Source organism: Lycorma delicatula, chromosome 5 (assembly GCF_047948215.1).
Source record: "Lycorma delicatula isolate Av1 chromosome 5, ASM4794821v1, whole genome shotgun sequence".
NCBI classification, from domain to species: domain Eukaryota; kingdom Metazoa; phylum Arthropoda; class Insecta; order Hemiptera; family Fulgoridae; genus Lycorma; species Lycorma delicatula.
In genome coordinates this window covers 58,564,322-58,582,374 of record NC_134459.1, presented here as the reverse complement: position 1 = coordinate 58,582,374, position 18,053 = coordinate 58,564,322, and the positions used below count along the sequence as shown (strand labels likewise).

At 29.5% G+C, this 18,053-nt stretch overlaps 1 protein-coding gene and 1 long non-coding RNA gene across 3 annotated transcripts in view; one reads left to right on the top strand and one right to left on the bottom strand.

Moving 5' to 3' along the window:
• Window positions 1-18,053, top strand: part of LOC142324984 (uncharacterized) — a 703,430-nt gene that overhangs the window by 78,412 nt on the left and 606,965 nt on the right. The window lies entirely within an intron of this gene.
• The window catches only part of Tk (Tachykinin), a 619,288-nt gene continuing 608,022 nt past the window's right edge, over window positions 6,788-18,053 (bottom strand). The window contains exon 3 of one of the 2 annotated variants that reach the window (XM_075366189.1): window positions 6,788-7,080. In XM_075366189.1, the coding sequence (XP_075222304.1) occupies window positions 7,019-7,080 (62 nt within the window). In that variant the 3' untranslated portion in view covers window positions 6,788-7,018. The remainder of the gene's footprint in view (window positions 7,081-18,053) is intronic. The other variant, XM_075366190.1, reaches the window with a different exon arrangement.

Genomic DNA, 18,053 nt, shown 5'->3' with positions numbered 1-18,053 from the left:
AAAAACCCTTTTCCTGTTTATATTGTAGTATAGATTATTGATAAGAATGTCAGTAATGATTCTCCAATTTAAATATATTTTTAATTGATTTGTTAGAATTTTGTAAGTCTCTAAATATCTACTGCAGCTTTCTTGATCTCTCGGCTATTGTAGCCGACTTTTTTTTCTTGTATCTGGGTGCCTTTAGCTTGTCACACTAATGAATTGTCAGGTTAGGATATGTAAATCCAACAGCGCAACGGTAACCAACCGGGTTGGTCTAGTGGTGAACGCGTCCTCCCAAATCAGCTGATTTCGAGGTCGAGAGTTCTTAGGTTCAAATCCTAGTAAAGGCAGTTACTTTTATACGGATTTGAATACTAGATCGTGGATAACGGTGTTCTTTGGTGGTTGGGTTTCGATTAACCACACATCTCAAAAGTGGTCCACCTGAGACTGTACAAGACTACACTTCTCTTACACTCATACATATCATCCTCATTCATTCTCTGAAGTAATATCTGACAGTGATTCCCGGAGGCTAAATAGAAATAAAAAATAGTGCAACATTAACTTTTGAGAAGCTACTAGCGTTTAAATATAACTGATTCGACCAGATTCAAACTATTAACCTACTGCACAGATAAGCTTTCTTTTTATTTTCCTGTTTACCCTCTGGAACTATCGTAAGATATAACTTCAGAGGATGAATGAGGTTGATAAATATGAATGTAAATGAAGTATAGTCTTGTGCAGGCTCAGGTCAACCATTCCTGAGATGAGTGATTAATTGAAACCCGACCATCAAAGAACACCGATATCCACGATCTAGGGTTCAAATCCATATAAAGGTAACTAGGATTTAAACCTTATAACTCTCTCGACTTCAAAATCAACTGTTTTGCGATGACGAGTTCAGTAGGTAGACCAACCTGATGAGTTTGTAATAAAAGGCTATCTCCTAAAGGTTTCCATTTAGAATCAACACATCGCCATAGTTATTATTGGCAATGCAAACGCAGTATCAAAGTGGTTGGCATATTCCGATAGCCGTAAATTCTAAGTAATAAAGAAAATTTTAAAGTTTATTGAACCCCAACCACCAAAGAACACCGGTATCCACAATCTAGGATTCAAATCCGTATAAAAGTAACTAGGACTTAAACATTAGAACTCTCGATTTCGATATCAGCTGATTTGTGATGACGAGTTCATCACCACTAGACCAACCCAGTGGGTTACTATACGGATAGACATCGTAATAGTGCAGATAACCATCTGCACTGTTCCGACATGTATATACATAAACACCTTTAAATTACTAGTATAATTAAAGTATGATGAAACTATTGACATATTTATTAACTATATTTAGTACTTACGATTACAATACTTTGTTATTTTTGTGAAATCTAAGAAGTAAATCTAGTTGGGTTTTTAAATAGTCAGATTTTACTTCATCCAAGGGTAAGGCACGTTGTGAGAATTTTATTTTGTAGCATTAATTTTTATGAAATTTTAGTTAAGATGAATATTTCTTAAACTCATTTTTCGAATTAAAGCAAGAAGTTGACTTTATTGTTATGACATCATTTAGTGACAATTATGTCATTAAAGATATCCGTAGCATTATTCTAAATCATCCTTTTTATAAAAAATATTCTAAGTGTGATAATTATTAAAGTAAAATATAATAATAATAGTAATAAGAATTGTTCTTTGTTTGAAAATACCTTTTAATGGTTTTTTATCTTTTTTTTTTAATAGATTAAACGCGGCAACTATTTAGTTAAAAATTATTATTATATTTTACTTTTAAGTTTCTTTTATTTAAAAAAAAAAAAAAAAAAAAAAAAATGTATCTATAATTATAAAATCCAATTAATTTTTTGTACTTTTTTGTACAGCGAATAACAGTAATTCACTTTTATTTCATTACACATCTGTTTTTCAGTTTTTTATTTTATCAAACGCTTTCTGTGAAAATGAAGACCTAAGAAAGACATTTGTACCAATTTTTCACTTTACTATTTATTTTATTATTTTATGAATTATATATTTATTTTAATAATATTGATTTAACTTTCTTAATACGTTTTTTTTTTTAATTAGATTATTATGCCGAAGTTTTACTCAATTTTGTTTAATTTACTACCAATCTTTTCTTAATTTATTATTAATAACGTTTATTTTAGTCTAGAATTATTATTTGTTTTTGGAAAAGATATTTATACATGACAAATATTAGTTAAGAAATTTTGTGTTTTATGTAGTTCACAATTTATATTTTAGAGAACATATATCAAGTTGGTGGAACGATTTTTATAGTTTAAATTTTATTGAATTTATTCAAATATTTCTTGCGTTAATTTATTTTTAAAGCAATTAAACCTGTAATATTTTCTATTATCGTATAGTAATAATTAAATAATAAAACAATTAAACTCTTACAGGTAATACATCTTTTCTGGATAAGGGTTACTTTTTTAAGCTCGACGTAAATGTCGAGAAAATCCTATTGTATCTTTGTAAGCCTTTTTTTCGTTAACATAAAAAAATCGAAACTGATCTTACTGGATCGTCCGATGAAACGTTTCATTTCTTATTATTAATTTATTTCCATTCCATTAATTTCTTCTATTCTTATTACTATTAACTGGCATTTGAAAGGATTTTTTTTTAACAATAGTTTATCGTCAGTTTATATTGAATATAAGAATGCATATTCCTAGGCTGAGCCAAACAAATATTAGATTTATATTTACTGAACTTCTTTTTCTTTTTTTAAATTCAGTTCACCTCACTCTTTAGTGGTTTACCACATTATTGATTATAGAATGTTTTACCCTGTCTTATGACCCGAATAAACATGAGGTTTTTAAATTTTGAAAGATTATCGTGGAAAACTCTTGGATACCTGGAACGTTATTTTATCGGTTACTTCTTGGGGTATCTGCTATTAATACGAACACATTTCCAATGAAAACTCAAGGTGAATTGGCGCCTGAACTATATTTTTCATCTTTTCGTGTGGGTAATCCTAACTAACATCTTAGACCGGCGTGCCATATCTGCTCGCTCTGCAGCATAGTCCCCGTGTTGTTATCTGAGGTAAACACGCCAGATCAATACCTGGAACTGCTTAATTTATATATCATCCTGATAGTGATTACCATCTTTTATCGTGTAAAATTACAAGATGTCGGACGTCGGAGTAGTTCGACGGTATTCTCCTGAAGAAGGTCTTTGTGTCGGCTAAATTTTCAACTTACCAGTTAGATCTTGTTTTCTCCCAACTAAAAATCGTTGTAGATTTAAATTAACAAAATTTCTTAGTAAAACTAAGTTGTGTAAAACATCTTTATTTATACAGGTACTTTGCGAGTAAGAGCTGTATCAACCAAAATTACTCCTAAGAAACCACCAATTTTACTCCGTAATTTGGGTCCCAACATTTACAGTAGAAATCCGGGCGATATCTTTCGCTAGCCGTAACTCAAAAACAAAGCGTTTCCAGACCTATGTTTATATGAACTTTTTTCATTATTTTCACCAATGTCCTGAAAGTTTCTTCGTTACTTCGTGCGAATTCCTGTATATACCGGACGCAAATCTGAACCGATTTTGACGAAGCTAGATAGGGTGATGTAATCCTATTGGGAATAACACCGTATTGATTTTCAAGCGAATATGTTCGCAGAACGGGGGAATTAGAGCCAAAAAACGAGGTTTTTGACTACATTTTCAGCTTTTTTTCGTTTTTGTTGGAGCAATCTTTTTAAATTTCCTTTTATTTTCTTAAGAATAGATGTAGATAGAATAGAATTTTAAGTGATAAAACCAGTTTGATGCTTATCAACTAATCTATACAAAGCCTTTGTAGCACTGATGAAGCATACAAAATACTTTTATTTATGTTGTCATAGGTAATATTTAAATTACGATAATAGATACTAAATTAAATGCTTTATTATACGCCACTAGAATTATTTTTTTGATTTTATTTTGATATCTTCACTGATAAACTTAAATACTTAAACAATAATACAATAAATATAATTTTTTTTAGTGAACTTCCAAAGAATTTATAGAAAACATTATTGCGCCCGGTCATATTTTACAACGGGGTATAGGGGAGAGGGGACCAACTTTTCTTAACGTTTTGGAGCCTTCTGAATACGATTTTGCATTCTTTATATACTCGTGCATATATATGTATGTTAATATTTTTTCTTCCGCTCTACCGGAGGCAAATCTTAACCAATTTTGATAAAACTTGTTGGGGTGATATAAAGGTATTGGTAATATAGTCCTTTTGATTTTCAAGCGAATCGGTTCATAGGAATCGGAGTTAGGGTAAAAAATATGGGTTTTGAGTACTACATTTTCATTTTTCTTGGTGCAGTTTTTAACTTGTTGAAACTTGCTAGAATTATGTAAACCTAAGAAATACAGAGTGTTCAAAAAGTGATGCAACTTTATAGGAAAATGTAATAATTAGTTACAATAGTTGTTTATAGTGGTCTCCATTGTGAGATTCACCTAATTAGACGTTGCATGCTCTTAAAAACATGTTGTAACGTTTATTGAGGAATTGCAGCGATACGTCGTTTAATCTCGCTCTGCAATTTGGGAGTGGTGTGAGGATGAGTTTTGTAAGCGGCAACCTTAAGGTATCCGCACAAGAAAACGTCAGAAGGGGATAAATCAGGAAACCGTGGGGACTACAACCCTTTCGAAATCGTTTAGAGTGTTGTTGGCTGTATGACCCGTCGCATTATACTTCTGAAACCACATGTACTCTAGCCGGTCTGCGGGTACAGATTGTTTCACCATCTGTAAGTAGCGCTCACTCACTGTTCACTGTGCCATGAAAGAATATCATGAAGATTCACCTACATGACATTGCACACCAAACACTAGAAGTAATCAGAAATTATAATAATAAAGCAGATATTATTTTTATCGTCATTTTAAAACGGGTTGTAAAGCTTTAAATTCGTAGTAAAATGTATAGCTCCACTAAATTTATGTCAACTATATACTTAGTGAAAATCATTTCTTTACGCATCAAAAATTATTTACTGTATTTCAATAAAACACTCTAAATATTTATAAAGAAATAAAACTTTAATATAATTCATGCAATAAAACAAATATATTATTTAATTTCAATCTAATTTTTCAACTACATGGTTAAATTTACAGAACAATCAATAAATATTTAATTTTATAAATAGATTTAAATAAGTATAAGTTATTTTAAATAAATAAATAATATGTAACTAGTAATAATATACATAAATATATATTTATATATTTTTTTGTATGGTAAAAAATTATATTTTCTAAGTAGAATTGAGACTTTTAAAAACAATATATTATAGCTTTTATTCCTTTTTTTTCAGTAATCATGAAAAAATAAAAACATTTCATATTTAATATTATTTACATTTTTACGGTTAATATAAATTAAGTATTGAAAATAATTTTTTTTAAATAATAAATTTATATAAAACATTAAAAATACATTTACATGTAATAAAGTATTACGAAATGGATTTTTTTTTATTGCTTTTACTGCAATAATTCATATAATGTTTTTATCTTGTTTTCTTTTTCTTCTTAATTTCTTTGCATTATTTTATTTTTAAGAAAATTTTAGTATTTATATGAAGTATGATATGTAATTAATTATATTAAATTTTAAATAATTTCATAAATATAATGTATTTATAACTTTTTTGGCTTTTTTTATAATACGTCTTTATTTATATATATTTATATATTTTTTTTTTTAAAAGCCAAGTAATTAAATAAATTGTATTTATATCATCTCCTTTATTTTAAATAAAATTACAAGAACAGTTATTTCCATAATGGAATTAAAAATCTTTAAAAGGTATACTGCAGTCATTTTATCTGTGATATCGAGAGAAAAACTGATTTAACACTGGCAACGTGAAAGAAGTATAATAGCTCTTATATACAATAATTTGAAGTAGATCAGAAAGGTACCTAATCTTCTTTGTTTCCGATTAATTTTGTTTTTGGTTTCTATTAAGGATTAATTAAATATTTGTTTTATTATTTGCTATTTTGGGAGCTTTAATTTTTCTTTTTTGTTATTTCTGGTAATAGATTTTTTCTGTAGTAAAATTTGGTAAGTTTGTTATTTTTACGATTTCAGACAGACAAATATAATTTATGTTATGAAAGTCGTTAGAAAATTTCTTTAAATAATTTTCGAAAAAAATTATAAAAACATATTTGGATAGTAATCTAATTATTTGTACAAAAAATCATCGGTATTGATATTTTTAATCTTATGGTTTACATGGGGTTATGTTTGTGAAAATAAGTACTCCAAAATTTGCCAGCATTGTAATTTGATCTTTATTTTCTTATATGGATGCCAAATTTAATTGTAATTTTTCCTAGTTTTTTTTTCACAGATTTTGCTGCAACATTAAAAAAAACTTAATAAACTTACTTTGATTTTTTAAGGAGTTTAATCCATTAAACAAATATTTTGCAAATAAATATAATTTTACGATATATAACAATATATTTTTTTTTGTATATTTTAAATAATGAATTATTATAGGCTAATCTTACCTAGATATAATATTACATTTTTATCACAAATATTAGGTATAATTATTATAACAAAATATTGTAGATGTACAATAAATTAAAAATGAATAAACAGAAAATTACATTACATAACTTCAGATTTTTATAATAGTTAATTTCTTATTTTTATAAGAATAAATTTACAATAATAACATTTTTTTTTAAAGATTCGATTGATATAATTATTATTTTTACAATATTGTAATTATGACTAAATATTAATATATATTATTATTTTTTTTTTGTATTTATTTGTTTATAATAGAATTGACCATTCTGAAGGGTTAACCTAAAATGTAAGGAACTGTTATTTTTCATCGGTATAAGTTTTTAAAGGGTCTTTTTACTGTTATTGGATTAAAGAGATAAAGGAATTTAAAAAATAATTATTTCCTCTTCTTTCTCATTGGTTATCTACTTGAGATGTTATTGAAGCTCCTCCCAAATCTCCGTTCACTTCCAATTCTGTAAAAAGAAAAAAAAAACAATTAATTAGTAAAATAAGTTAATTTTTAATTTACTCAGAATTATTTATACTACTCTGAATCAATCAGATTAAGGTGATCGTTAAATCATTGGCTTAACACTGTAGTATAGCCGACTGCCACCGATAGAGGCCGTTTCCAAAATTTGCTCTAGGAAAGCTGAAAGTAAAACTTGAATACAATTATTTATGCTTAATGTTTGTGTTGTTTAAATTGAAATAAATCTGGTGGTTTGTAGTAAAAGGGTAAAATTTATTAATATTGTAACAGGACCAGTATAACGGACCTGGGTAACGGATTTCTTCAAATTAAAAAGGAAAAATGAGAAAATAATAATGAAAAGAAGAAATTAAAAGGGAATCTTTTCTTGGATTAAAAGGTTCGTTTAACAATCTGTTCTTTGTACACAGACACATCCAATAGCTGCTGTTTGACCAGAAGGGTTACCGGACTGGAATAAGAATTTATGGGGAAACGTAAGGGCGCGTTCGATGAAAATTATTAGTTAATGGATGAGGCGGTTACTGGTTCTGCAGACCAGGGGATATAAATACAGTAATGGACCGGAAGAGAGAGTCAGTATTTCTGTGAAGCCGTGTTCGGCGTAGTCGTGATAACAAGCGATATCAGTCGGTGACAGCGATATCAGTAAGCGTGTGAAGAGTACGTCACAAGGGATTTCATTGTGGACAGTGGGTGAATCCAGGAAATTGTTCAGCTTTGTGTTATTGATAAACGGTAAGCAGTAGTGGAAGTGACAGTATTTACTCATTCATTAAGTGTAATGTAGTTCTGTTGCAAACGGTGAAAATAATTTTATTTACCCCCTAAGGAAGTAAAAAAAAAATATTTTTTTGTATTTTTTTTTTTTTGCACAAGTTGGAACTCTATGTACTTTTTTGTGTTTTAATGGAATATTAGGTATTAATATTAGTGGTCATTTATAAAGTTTTTAGTAAATTGGATTGTATCCTGGTTTTTATAATTTAACTGTCTTTAACCAAATCTTTTCCTTATTTGAATTACTATCTTGTATGTCATATATTCATTTTATTTTCTATGTTGTATGTAGAGTAATAAATTGTATTTATAAGAAATTTTTAGGCTGTTAGTCTCTCAGTATCCTGGTCTAGCCGCGAATCCGCGACAATATGTTATTTCTATAACGATAAATTGCAATTACTCAGTTATCATAAAACCTATTATGTAAAATACAAAAAAAAAAACTACTTTTATTAATAATAATTAATATTTTATTTTAATTAATTATTATTGAATATATAACAAGGCCGGCAATGAAATTAATGTTTAAAATTTAATATATTTCCAGGATAAAATTATTATTTATTATTGTTTATATATTATCATTATTTATTTATTATTTATATTATTAGCCATTTTTTAACTTCCAAAAATATGAAAAAATTAAGTTTACTCAACTTAATCAATTTAATAGTAATGGAGATAAAATCCGATTGAAAATTATTTCGAATTTTCTGCCGGACACCAGTAACTTTGGTTTTTATTCGAGTAATTTCCAAAAAGTTAACTGACATGTTTTTTATGTAGAAAGACTTTACATTTAAGCTAACAAAACTTATTTGAATAAAGCTAAGGATTAATATTCAAGATAAAAAGTATTGAGAAGTAAGAAATTGACGTGGTCGCCATTTTGAACTTGATGAACGTTGTTTACAACGTAATGTTTGTGTTTATTAGGTAAAGTTTTTACAAACCCACCAAGTTGGTCTAGTGGTGAACGCGTCTTTCCAAATCAGATGATTTGGAAGTCGAGAGTTCCAGCGTTCAAGTCCTAGTAAAGGCAGTTACTTTTATACGGATTTTAATACTAGATCGTGGATACCGATGTTCTTTGGTGGTTGGGTTTCAATTAACCTCACATCTCAGGAATGGTCGAAGTGAGACTGTACAAGACTACACTTCATTTACACTCATACATATCATCCTCTTTTATCCTTTGAAGTAATACCTGAACGGTAATTCCTGGAGGCAAAACAGGTAAAAGAAAGAAGGAAAAGTTTTTACAAATATATTTTTTTAAATATTATAATGATTCCTAAATTCGGTCTCTGAATATAGAGATTTCTTTAAAAATTACGTAATTAAAGATTAAAGGTAAACGAAGGGGAAAGTGCCATTTGTTTATAAAACATTTTTTGCAGGTTTTGTTAATAAAATCTGAAAATGAATAGCCCTTTCACTTTTTTTTACATTCTACATAATAACTAAATACTATATAAAATTTTGAAAAAGTTTATTATTGACAAAGTATTTTTACAAAAATATATCCATTTACTCGTACAATATAATATTAAACGTAATACGCAGCACATTATTACTGTTCATCCTCAGTATGACTAGTTTACTAAGCTTTAAAAAATTGTATGTGTGGTAGGAAAAACCTGAATCAAAAAATGAAAACGCTTATTGAATCGTAAATTTTAATAACTCTCTCTACAAATTAGATCATCCGCCCGTAGACATACAATATACACTGCCAAAAGTGTTTCTTGTATTTTTGGAATAGAGATTGAAAATATGAAACTCCTTTATCCAGTTTCATATTCTTGAAAAAGCTGACAGTTTTCAATAGCGCGTAGCTGACAGTGCACAGGCAAGGAGACTGGCTCATACGGCGCTATTTAAATAGCGTTGTGGTCGGATGAGAATCGGGCGTTCGTCATAATCAATTTTTACAAATGGCGAGTCTTGTGTTACTACCCGCCACCAGTTCCGCCAGAACTTCAATGTGGGTTGAAGAAGTTGTGCTCCATTCCTTAACACCGTTTTTGTTATTGATGCAGAACTTAAAGAGTTACAGGTTCGGCTTAAAAAAATGTCAACGGCAAAAACAAGGTAAGCCAGGAGAACAGAAAATGTTGAGCAGGTTAGGCAGTAATGGAAACCACCCTTAGCTATATATACTTCAAAATTTTCTGACGCCCGTACTTCGAAGGAGAAGCATTGCTCCCAATCGAGTTTGGTACCAGTAATACGGTTCAACTGCACACACTGCACCGGACTATTTGAAACAGAAATTTTCTGGCCGACTAACCTCTCGCCGTGGAAATATCGGTTAGCCTGTTCGTTCTCCTGACCTCAGGACACGTTAATTTTTCCTGTCGGGGTCTTTAAAATCATAGTGTGCATGAATAAACCCGGTAATTTTTATGAATTTATGCTGGCCATATTGTTGCTATAATTCAAGTCACGTTATGTCATGTTTTGAGAGCTTCAGTAAATGGCTTTATGAATGCCTGGTGAAAAGTTTGGATGAAGTCATTTTTAAAATTTAAACTTAATTTTTTTCAAATATTTTATATAAGTATATTTAGTAATTAAGCTGTTGTTTCTGTTCAAAAGGTTTTTATGTCACACTCTGTATTATTTATGATGAATTTTTAGATTGTTTTTAACGGCATATTAAAAATATCCACGGGATTTCTGTAAAAATCGTGTTTAATATTTAAGCACAAGGAGAATGCTTTTCTAGCTTGTATAGTAGTTTAATTAAAACATATACAGTAAGTATGAAATTCACCCTTAATTTACTAATTAGGAATAGAATGGAATGCAAAGTTGGCGGGAGTTTATAGATTCTCCTTACGGATTGCAGAACCTGGACAGAGTCTCTTGCTGCTGGAAGATTCTATCGGGCGTGTTTTTAAAGGTTTATTTTAGGTGACGGGTCTTAATTTTTCAAGTTTTGTCTTATTTAATATTTTGTGTTTTTAAGGACGGATTTAATTGCATTCAATCCGTTGTTAAACAAGCGTTATCAAACCCATCTTATGGGCCGACCGCGGAAGGCTAGGCTTATGAAACCTGTCCTCCCGACGTAATTCTCCTTCAGACCGTCCACTCAAGTCCTTTCGGTGCTAGCTCGAGAAAATATTTGCGAACAAATTTTAGCATCTCAACTGCAAAGAGATTTACATGTAACTAGGAAAATAATCACATTTTAATTGAAACTACGATTCAATTAAAAATATTAAAATATATTTTATGAGATATTCGACTATGATCTAAAACAGTTAGGTGGCCTAGAGAATCGAATACTAAAAGTAGTAGCTTTCCAAATCAGTAGGTATAGTATTCTACAATAGGAAAAATATATTGATCTTTTAACTCAGAAAATTGTAATGAAATTCTACTTAGAATTTATAATAAAGTCGAATAAACTTTTTCACCGGGAATTCCTTTTTTTATTTTCAAAATTACAAGAAAACATTTTCCCGATTTTATTAATACACATTTTAAGATCGAAAATAATTTATTTATCCAACGCGGTTGTAAGTAAATAAAATATATTTAAAGTGGAATTATAATAAAATTGTTGGCAATGAGACCGGTAAAAACACTCAACAATGAAAGTATTATGATGTACTTATGAGAAGGAAAGAAACGTCCTAAAATGAGACCGCGGAATAAAGATGTAGTAGCGGTGTGTGAGACTAGTGTAGGCGGGGTGAGCTATATGTTTTAGTAGGAGCTTTATTGATGGGGCACTCAAGGGGCTTGCATTTTAGCTATTATCCCTCCTTCTTTTTCTTTTTCTTCTTCATACATTTAACCTTTATCTTTATCTTTACCTTTCTTTTTTTTTCTCTTGTTTTTATTTCCACGTTTTGCTGTCGTCATATTAAGGAGGCAAACTACGTTTTCGTTATTGGTATATAAATGTTACCTTTGGGAATCGCAATGAATACTTCACGGTCATATCTACCGTAAAATGATATAATATTCTCTTAATAAGGTTAATTTATGTGTTTTATTGTTATTTTTATAACAATTGTTATAAAAAAGAAAAGAAAAAAAATTATAGATTTAACTAGTTTGATAATGGAGGCTTCAATTATGATTTATTTTCAAATAAAGAAATTTATAATCGTTTTTTTAATTCCTTGTATTAAGTAAAAAAAATATAGTCTAAGTAATATAAAAATTAAAGTAAAACTAAAGTCAAAGTTAAGTAAAGTCTAAGTATTGTGATCGCGAAAAATTTCGGTTTTCAGATTTTTACGGAAACATTCATTTTGAATCATCCCTGAATCCATTTTGATTAGTTTCGGCGTGACATCTGTACGTACCTATGTATCTCGCATAACTCAAAAACGACTTGCTGTAGGTTTTTGAAATTTTGGATATAGGACTGTTGTAACATCTAGTTCTGCACCTCCCCTTTTGATTGCAATCGACTGAACCAAAAGTGTCCAAAAAAGTTCAAAATCCAAAAAAATTTGGATTTTTTACTTTTTCTTGACTGAAGTAATCAGCCCTCATTCAGAGCTTTTCAACTATGTATCATACATGGTACTTATTTTCATCGGTTCCAGAGTAATAGGCAAATGAAATTTTAATTAATGAAATATTTGGTTCTTATAGGGAAAGGCACATCGGTTCGAATCCAACTTCATCTCCTTTTTTGTAACTTTTTTTTTAAATTTAAATATATTGATATTAATATTTATTAACCTCTGATTGTAAAAAAAAAATACTATAAATAATAATTCAATAATAACAATAAAAAAAAAAATATGAAAAAATATCCGAAGTTATTAATGAAATAAAATTTTATGTACTTTTCATTTTAAAAAAAGTGTGTATGTAATTTAATAGGCGTAAAAGGAAGTCGTATGGTGTCCCCATTAGATTTATTTTTCTTAAAACACAGTTACCATTATAAAGTTCGGGTTATAAAACGAAAACCGTTTACACAGCTTTTTTCTTCTCAAAGTAAGAATATTTATAAATAGCACAAATTATCATGTAAATTTACATTTGTTTGTTGACTTTAAAAACTTTCTTTAAGCACTTTATATCAGACTTTTTTCCAAAAAATAGCCTACTTTAGGCATTCAATAAAAGATGATTGAAAAAACTTAGGAATGACATGTAAAACTAGGAAAACTATAAAAATTAAGCATTAAATTCGAGGCTGGGTTAAGATATTTCAGCTTAAGATGTTGTAATCTATACTGTAATATAAAGAGGAAGAGGGTTGTTCTTGTTCGGGATAAACAAAAAACTACCCTTCTATCGATACTAAAATTTTATCCATGTTTCTTGGGATAACTGAGCAGGTTTTCAATAAATTTCATCTCGGAAAAAAACAATACATATATATATATAGCAGTGGAGATTTGCCGGTTGAAGCAGAAACTTTAATGAACTGTGAACTGTGACTGTGTTTCACTGTCTGTTCTGGGGTTGAACAGTTCGATTTTGAAAATCTAAAAACCAATTTCTAGATTTTTTGAGTTTCATTCCGAGTTTCAAGGGTTAAAATTGATTTTTAATTTTTCTTTGAAACCCTGTTATTTCTTTAATTTCTCGATAAAAAATGAAGAATCAACATAATTTTTGGTGACTAATCTTCATTTCAATAAACCAATTTCTAGATTTTTGAAATTCGATCTTGATAGGGGATGATTGTAAATTTTCCCAGTCCCGACTGTAGTAAAAGAGATATTCCGTAGACTTGGGCTTGTAATTACTCTTCAGATAAATATTTAAAACCGTTTTCAAGTTTGTTTTAATTCCGATTTTTTTTTAACGCGTGCGAAGGTATGTGTCTCGACCACCACAGCCACTGTCACCGTTACTGTTTGTGTGACTGGTTACATCTTTCTCCGGTTACTTGACTAAGAAACATAAAATAAAAATACTGACCGCTACGGGAAAGCAAGTAACCATATAGCGCGGGCGAAGCTGTGACGGGGAGAGGTAATCTATTGATAAAAACAATTTAAATGACAATATTTTTTTGCTATTTCATTAAAAATAGTAAAAAAATGTTTACAATCAATTTTATAAAAAAAGATAATTTTTTATGTTTTAAGGTGGGGATAAAATTTTACAGTAATATTTTTATATTCAATTTTCCCTATGTTTTTATTTATAAATTTTTCCTTTTTTAGTTTTATTCGTATTAATTGCTTCATCTGGAATCGTTGTAAAAGAAGAAATTTTCTTTTTGTAAGCAGTCTGTAAACAGTGAGATACATGATTTATATAATGCAGAGACAATATAATGCACGATTCGGTAATACAATGGTTGCACGAATTTTTTGTATACTGTATGCCCTTTGTTATGGCTATAACGGATGTAAAGTTTCTGAAGCAGTTAAAGTTTCATGAAAATAACAACAATTAACCGCTTTCTCTGAGAATAATAACTTGTAGGTTTTAGTTTTTAATGTGAGCTTTTTAACGTTGATATATAGACCGCATCCAAAGGGTTTTTAATAGGAGATGGAAAATGACCTTCCAAATTGCGACAGAAAAAATATTGTATTTAGTTGTAATAAAATTTTAACGATTCCATATTTTTTTTATTTGTTGAATATTTTTTAATGAGATTTCTTTTATCAACTACTGTATCGTATTTGATATTTATTTTTATTGTTTTTGTGTTTGCATTCTTTATAATATAATTAATTGTACAATTTACCACCATATATTCAATATAATTATATATTTTGTACATTAATATATTTTATACTTTGTATACTTTTGTGCTTAATTGAATTTACTTATTAATGGTATTTGATTTTCATTATGAAATTCGATTTACAATCCTTTTACTCGAACTGTGTGTTTTGGTTTAATTTAAATATATTATTTATTTATTTTTGTGTTAAAATAAGTAAATAGAACGTAAAAGATTCTATGATATTTTATTACTATATGTAATAAAATCAGACATAGCTGAGTTTTGTTACCTTGGGATATAAATTGTTATACGTTCTCTATTTGACTATTAAGTATAAAATTTATATGTTGAAATAAATCGCTCGTTTTTCAAGAGTAATATATTATTAATCGATAGATGATAAGTAATGGATATTTTACCCAATTAAAATTTTATATTTTTTAGATATTTTTGTAAGTTACAATTTATTCAAAAAACTTATAAGAGTTACGGAAGATTTTGCGCAAAAAATAAAGTTGTTCTGTTTTTCGACAGATGAATTTTAACTTCCCGTAATATGTTTAAGTAATTATATAATAAATTTACATTGAAGTTTAAAAATGTATTTAATGTTTAAGGAATTTTTAACATTTTATCTATGACGGTATCATTGTGAGTACTAACTTTTTTTTATACGTTGCTATCTTGGCTATCAGAAAAGTCAGTAGTTTTTGCTACTGAAATATAGATTTTAATAATAGTATTTACGGTACGTATGTCATTTAGTACGTTTTGTATATTTTTTTTTTTTTTTTTTTTTTTGTCTTCAGTCATTTGACTGGTTTGATGCAGCTCTCCAAGATTCCCTATCTAGTGCTAGTCGTTTCATTTCAGTATACCCTCTACATCCTACATCCCTAACAATTTGTTTTACATATTCCAAACGTGGCCTGCCTACACAATTTTTCCCTTCTACCTGTCCTTCCAAAATTAAAGCGACTATTCCAGGATGCCTTAGTATGTGGCCTATAAGTCTGTCTCTTCTTTTAACTATATTTTTCCAAATGCTTCTTTCTTCATCTATTTGCCGCAATACCTCCTCATTTGTCACTTTATCCACCCATCTGATTTTTAGCATTCTCCTATAGCACCACATTTCAAAAGCTTCTAACCTTTTCTTCTCAGATACTCCGATTGTCCAAGTTTCACTTCCATATAAAGCGACACTCCAAACATACACTTTCAAAAATCTTTTCCTGACATTTAAATTAATTTTTGATGTAAACAACTTATATTTCTTACTGAAGGCTCGTTTAGCTTGTGCTATTCGGCATTTTATATCGCTCCTGCTTCGTCCATCTTTAGTAATTCTACTTCCCAAATAACAAAATTCTTCTACCTCCATAATCTTTTCTCCTCCTATTTTCACATTCAGTGGTCCATCTTTGTTATTTCTCCTACATTTCATTACTTTTGTTTTGTTCTTGTTTATTTTCATGCGATAGTTCTTGCGTAGGACTTCATCTATGCCGTTCATTGTTTCTTCTAAATCCTTTTTATTCTCGGCTAGAATTACTATATCATCAGCAAATCGTAGCATCTTTATCTTTTCACCTTGTACTGTTACTCCGAATCTAAATTGTTCTTTAACATCATTAACTGCTAGTTCCATGTAAAGATTAAAAAGTAACGGAGATAGAGAACATCCTTGTCGGACTCCCTTTCTTATTATGGCTTCTTTCTTATGTTCTTCAATTGCTACTGTTGCTGTTTGGTTCCTGTACATGTTAGCAATTGTTCTTCTATCTCTGTATTTGAACCCTAATTTTTTTAAAATGCTGAACATTTTATTCCAGTCTACGTTATCGAATGCCTTTTCTAGGTCTATAAACGCCAAGTATGTTGGTTTGTTTTTCTTTAATCTTCCTTCTACTATTAATCTGAGGCATAAGATTGCTTCCCTTGTCCCTATACTTTTCCTGAAACCAAATTGGTCTTCTCCTAACACTTCCTCCACTCTCCTCTCAATTCTTCTGTATAGAATTCTAGTTAAGATTTTTGATGCATGACTAGTTAAACTAATTGTTCTGTATTCTTCACATTTATCTGCCCCTGATTTCTTTGGTATCATTACTATAACACTTTTTTTGAAGTCTGACGGAAATTCCCCTTTTTCATAAATATTACATACCAGTTTGTATAATCTATCAATCGCCTCCTCCCCTGCACTGCGCAGTAATTCTACAGGTATTCCGTCTATTCCAGGAGCCTTTCTGCCATTTAAATCTTTTAATGCTCTCTTAAATTCAGATCTCAGTATTGTTTCTCCCATTTCATCCTCCTCAACTTCCTCTTCTTCCTCTATAAAACCATTTTCTAATTCATTTCCTCCGTATAACTCTTCAATATATTCCACCCATCTATCGACTTTACCTTTTGTATTATATATAGGTGTACCATCTTTGTTTAACACATTATTACATTTTAATTTATGTACCCCAAAATTTTCCTTAACTTTCCTGTATGCTCCGTCTATTTTACCAATGTTCATTTCTCTTTCCACTTCTGAACACTTTTCTTTAATCCACTCTTCTTTCGCCAGTTTGCACTTCCTGTTTATAGCATTTCTTAATTGCCGATAGTTCCTTTTACTTTCTTCATCACTAGCATTCTTATATTTTCTACGTTCATCCATCAGCTGCAATATATCGTCTGAAACCCAAGGTTTTCTACCAGTTCTCTTTATTCCGCCTAAGTTTGCTTCTGCTGATTTAAGAATTTCCTTTTTAATATTCTCCCATTCTTCTTCTACATTTTCTATCTTATCTTTTTTACTCAGATCTCTTGCGATGTCCTCCTCAAAAATCTTCTTTACCTCCTCTTCCTCAAGCTTCTCTAAATTCCACCGATTCATCTGACACCTTTTCTTCAGGTTTTTAAACCCCAATCTACATTTCATTATCACCAAATTATGGTCGCTATCAATGTCTGCTCCAGGGTAAGTTTTGTATATAATTTCTGTTAATCATGAAATAGAGATAGATTGTCAAGGAAAGAAGACTTTTCAATTAAATACTGGATGTTAAAAACTGTGCCATCCTTCATCAGGATGCGTAAGCCTATAACATTGCATATAATTCTTACTAGTAAATATTTCGCGTCATAGTACTGTGAGGCGGCTATATTTTTTTTCTGATTGACGGTAGAGATTTCTGATAACTCTTTTGATACGTATTAATCTATAGTATATGTAAGGTTAGTTGATAATGCTTATAATCAAGCCTGATAGCTTACAATAGAATTAACGCAATTAGTTTGTGATACGCTTAACGCGATCGTTTGTAAAGACATTTTTTTCTCGTCAAGATTTTAAATACTTCCCAGGAAAGAATTAATAATACTTCCCATAAAATTAAATTTCTGCTAATGCATCCGGATCGAATTAAATTTCAACCGAAAACTACGAATTATGCCTAAAAAGATACCAAATTTATTTACTTTAAATTGTAATCCTTCCA